Source organism: Aquarana catesbeiana, linkage group LG03 (genome assembly GCF_042186555.1).
Source record: "Aquarana catesbeiana isolate 2022-GZ linkage group LG03, ASM4218655v1, whole genome shotgun sequence".
Taxonomy (NCBI): Eukaryota; Metazoa; Chordata; class Amphibia; order Anura; family Ranidae; genus Aquarana; species Aquarana catesbeiana.
This window is the reverse complement of record NC_133326.1, coordinates 601,197,543-601,202,469: the sequence shown is the minus strand read 5'-3', so window position 1 is coordinate 601,202,469 and position 4,927 is coordinate 601,197,543. Positions and strand designations below refer to the sequence as shown.

The 4,927-nt window shown below is 52.2% G+C and overlaps 1 protein-coding gene across 1 annotated transcript; it reads right to left on the bottom strand.

The window, feature by feature from the left end:
- Positions 1-309: 309 nt before the first annotated feature.
- PURB (purine rich element binding protein B) lies at positions 310-1,621 on the bottom strand. Its single transcript, XM_073622082.1, has one exon. It carries the CDS (start codon positions 1,353-1,355, stop codon positions 351-353), a length of 1,005 nt encoding a protein of 334 aa, XP_073478183.1. The 5' UTR covers positions 1,356-1,621; the 3' UTR covers positions 310-350.
- Positions 1,622-4,927: the final 3,306 nt, after the last annotated feature.

The following is a 4,927-nucleotide window of genomic DNA, read 5'->3' as shown; positions in this document are numbered from 1 at the left end:
GAGTTGTAGTCCCCCTCCCCCCAATGAGAGTTCCCATTGCTAGGAGTTGTAGTCCCCCTCCCCCCAATGAGAGTTCCCATTGCTAGGAGTTGTAGTCCCCCTCCCCCCCAATGAGAGGTCCCATTGCTAGGAGTTGTAGTCCCCCTCCCCCCAATGAGAGTTCCCATTGCTAGGAGTTGTAGTCCCCCTCCCCCCCATGAGAGGTCCCATTGCTAGGAGTTGTAGTACCCCTCCCCCCCATGAGAGGTCCCATTGCTAGGAGTTGTAGTCCCCCTCCCCCCCAATGAGAGGTCCCATTGCTAGTTGTAGCCCCCCGGATGTGCCCCTCCCCCCTTTCTCTCTCTCTGGGTTCAGTCGTCATCCACATCCTCTGTCTCGGAGTCTTCTCCTCCCCCGGAGCTCAGGCCCCCTCCTCCTCCTCTCTCCCCTCCGGGTCCCCGGCGGTCATACATCTTGTCCCTCTGGCGCTCCTGGATCTCCTTCATCTCCTCGGCATAGCGGCAGAAGGCTCCCCCGAACTTCCCCCAGGCTTTGAGGGGTACGGTGATGGAGTTGCGGTAGCTGGGCTTCACCTCGCTCACCCGCAGGAACACGCCGTACTTATTACAGCCCACATCGAAGAAGAAGCGCTTGGAGTCCACAGTGATGGACGTGCCCTCGGGCAGTTCTCCGTACAGGCCGCCGCCGCCGCCTCCTCCTCCACCGGCCGCCCCTCCTCCTCCGGGGCCCAGCTCGTCGTCCTCCCCGCCATAGTCATCGATAAGCTTGGCCAGGGCGTCTCTGAACTCGATGAGCCCCTGGGCGGGCAGGGCGATGGTCTGTCCGCTCTGTAGGCCGGCTCCCCCTCCGGCTCCTCCGCTGAAGCCCGGGCCGCGGTTGATGGTCTGGCGGATGCGCAGGAAGCGGCCGCGCTGGTTCTCCTTCAGGTCCAGGTAATACTTGCGGTTCTCCCGGACCAGGAACTCGCTCTTCAGGGCCCGGCGGGGGCCCCCGGCTCCTCCCATACCGTCCTCCCCCGAGGACTGGGCGATCTGCTCGGGGCTGCTGGGGCCCAGCTGGGCGTAGTGCTCGATGAAGTCTCCCAGGTAGTCGCGGAATTCGGCGGCCACGGCCATGGAGAGGGTGAGGCGGCTCTTGGAGCCCCCGGCGCCCACCTCGGCGATCTTAATGAAGCGGCCTTTGGCGTTCTGCTTCACGTCCAGATAGAAACGTTTATTCTGGATGTCCAGCCGCTTGGAGGCCAGTTCCTGGGTCTCCTGATCCCGGGACATGTGCTGCTGGAAGCTGCCGGGGCCTCCCCCTCCTCCGCCGCCACTGCTGCCCCCTCTCTCGCTGCCGCTATCCCCGTCCGCCATCTTCTCCTCCTCCGACCTCCTCCGCACTTACAGCCGCCTTCTGATACTGGCGCCTCTCAGCTTCAGTCCGTCCCTCAGGTCCCGAGCCGGGACTCCCTCCGCCTCCTTCTCCGCGGGCTGCCCGCCTTTCAGTCACCCGCTCTCTGCCACTCCTCTCCCTCCTCCGCTCTGCTCAACCCTCAGCTTCCTTCTCCTTCTCTCTCACTCACTCTGCCTCAGCAACTCCGCCCCTTCCTGCCTACGGACTGCGTCACCACGCCGAGCCCCCCCGGTCTGAGGCTGCCATCGCCATCTTCACTGAGGGCATCTTCTTCCCTGATCATATATTCATCAAATGCTTCAAAGGCTCGTATACCAGTTCTCTGGAAACAATACCTCCCAATCTTTTTGAGATGGGAATGAGGGACACCAAATAGAAAAAGGATGTAGGCATAGGACACACCCCCTGCCACGCCCCCTTAACCACTTCAATACCGGGCCTATTCTGGCACTTCTCTCCTACGTGTAAAAATCATAATTTTTTTGCTAGAAAATTACTCAGAACCCCCAAACATTTATATATATATATATATATATATATATTTTTTTTTTAGCAGACACCCTAGGGAATAAAATGGCGGTCATTGCAACTTTTTATCTTGCACAGTATTTGCGCAATCATTTTTCTTTTTGGAAAAAAAAAACGGTTTCATCAATTAAAAAATAACAAAACAGTGAAGCCCAATTTTTTTGTATAATGTGAAAGATGATGTTACGCCGAGTAAATAGATACCAAACATGCCATGCTTTAAAATTTCGCACACTCATGGAATGGTGCCAAACTTCGGTACATAAAAATCTCCACAAGCGTCCCTTTCAAAATTTTTACAGGTTATCAGTTTAGAGTTACAGAGGAGGTCTAGTGCTAGAATTGTTGCACATGCTCTAACACACGCGCCAATACCTCACATGTGTGGTTTGAATGGCGTTTACATATGTGGGTGGGACTTTAATGTGTGTTCACTTCTGAACGTGAGCTACCGGGGACAGGGGCATTTTAATTTTTTATTTTTTTTATTTCACTTAATTTTTTTTATTTTTACATTTGTTTTTTTTTTTATCACTTTTATTCCTATTACAAAGAATGTCAACATCCCTTGTAATTATTTATTTCAGGTACTTATATAGCGCTATCAATTTACGTAGTGCTTTACATATACATTGTACATTCACATCAGTCCCTACTCTCAAGGAGTTTACAATCTAAGATCCCTAACTCACATTCATATACTAGGGCCAATTTAGACAGGATCCAATTAACCTTCCAGCATGTGTTTGGAGTGTGGGAGGAAACCGGAGTATCCGGAGGAAAGCCACACAGACACAGGGAAAACATGCAAACTCCAGGCAGGTAGTGTCGTGTGTTTGGGATTCGAACCAGCAACCCTTCTTACTGCTAGGCGAAAGTGCTACCCACTACACCACTGTGCCACCCATGTAATAGGAAGCTATTGTGACAGGTCCTCTTCATGGAGAGATGAGGGGTCAATAAGACCTCACATCTCTCCTCCAGGCTGGAAAGCATGAGATCGAGAAACAAAATTCACAGATCTCAGGCTGACAGCCGCGATCGCAGCTTTGTTTACTTCCGGGAAACCGGCGTGACGTCATAACATCGCCCCCGGGCCTCCGACTGTCATAGAGATGACTGGTGACCATGTGGTCACCGGAAATCTCTATCGTCGTCATCTGGCGCTGGCCAATTCTTTCTCCAGGCCCCCGATGGCACGGGAGAGCCCGGAGAAGCACCGGATGGCGGCGAGAGGGGGGGGGGGGGATGTCTCCTCTCGTCGCCTATAAGAAGGCGGCCTATAAGAAGGCGGCCTATAAGAAGGCGGCTGGAAAGAATGATATCTGAATGATGCCTGTAGTTGCAGGCATCATTCAGATATCCCCTCACAAAGTCAAGGACGTCATATGACGCCCTAAATCTCTATCGTCGTCATCTGGCGCTGGCCAATTCTTTCTCCAGGCCCCCGATGGCACGGGAGAGCCCGGAGAAGCACCGGATGGCGGCGAGAGGGGGGGGGGGGGATGTCTCCTCTCGTCGCCTATAAGAAGGCGGCCTATAAGAAGGCGGCTGGAAAGAATGATATCTGAATGATGCCTGTAGTTGCAGGCATCATTCAGATATCCCCTCACAAAGTCAAGGACGTCATATGACGCCCTAAGGTATTGAAGTGGTTAAAGGAGACTTATACAAACAAAATTATTAGTTAAAGCGGAGTTCCACCCAAAAATGGAACTTCCACTTTAAGGGAGGTGACCCCCTGACCCCCCCTTTGACATGTCATTTTTTGGGGGGAAGAGGGGAGCCGGTACCCTCTTTTCCCAGCTCCCACTCCCTCCCGGCGCACAGCGGCACCAGAAGGGAGATCACCTCTCCCCACCTCCCTCTCAGCAATCATCTGGAACACGTCACAGGTCCCAGATGATTGCCTGGCCAGTCGTGGTGCAGCTCGCGCATTCGCAGTGGGTGGCGCCCACACTTACAATGCCGGCGCCACAGAGAGGAGGGGGAGACAAGCGGGGCTTCATACGCCCGCATCGCTGGACCCTGGGACAGGTAAGTGTCCGATTATTAAAAGTCAGCAGCTGCAGTATTTGTAGCTGCTGACTTTTATTTATTTTTTTTAAGCAGAACTCCGCTTTAATCCCACAAGTGCTTTATTTTTACCACTACTATTCCTTTATACTGGCTTCTAAAGTTTACAAATGCAGCAATTTAGTAATTTTTTGAAAGATAAATAATGCATTTTATATACAAATATATAGATCTGACCAAAATGATGGACAAAATGAGGAGGAATGAGGGACAGAGGGACTTTTTTCCAAATTAGGGACATTCCCTCGAAATCAGGGACAGCTGGGAGGTATGCTGGAAACAAGATACACTTCCCACTGTGTCATTCTGGTTTACCAAGGTTAAAGCCTTAGTTTAAAGAGGAGCTTCACCCTGTAAACAAAAATTTAAATGTCAGCGGCTACAAATACTGTAGCTTCTGACTTATTATAGGCTTGCCCATACCTTACCAGAATCACACACACAGCACACACTTACCAGGATCCAGCGATGTCCTCACCCGACCCGGCTCTTTGCTGGTCTTCTGGTCCAGGTGCCAGACACGTTTAATCCTGCACAGCTGGCTGCCCGTTGCACAATCGAGAGTCGTGCTGTGCCTTGTGAATGGTCCCACAGTCTCCTGTGATGTGTCCCAAGAGACTTCGGGGGATAGAGGGGGAGGGAGGGAATGGGTCGTGGATGGGTATTCCAGCATGACAGTGACCCAAAACACACGGCCAAGGCAACAAAGGAGTGGCTCATAAAGAAGCACATTAAGGTCCTGGAGTGGCCTATCCAGTCTCCAGACCTTAATCCCATAGAAATGATGTGGAGGGAGCTGAAGGTTCGAGTTACCAAACATCAGCCTCAAAACCCTAAAGTGGAGTTCCACCCAAAAATGGAACTTCCGCTTTAAGAGAAGGTGACCCCCTGACATGCCATATTTGGCATGTCATTTTTTTGGGGGGGG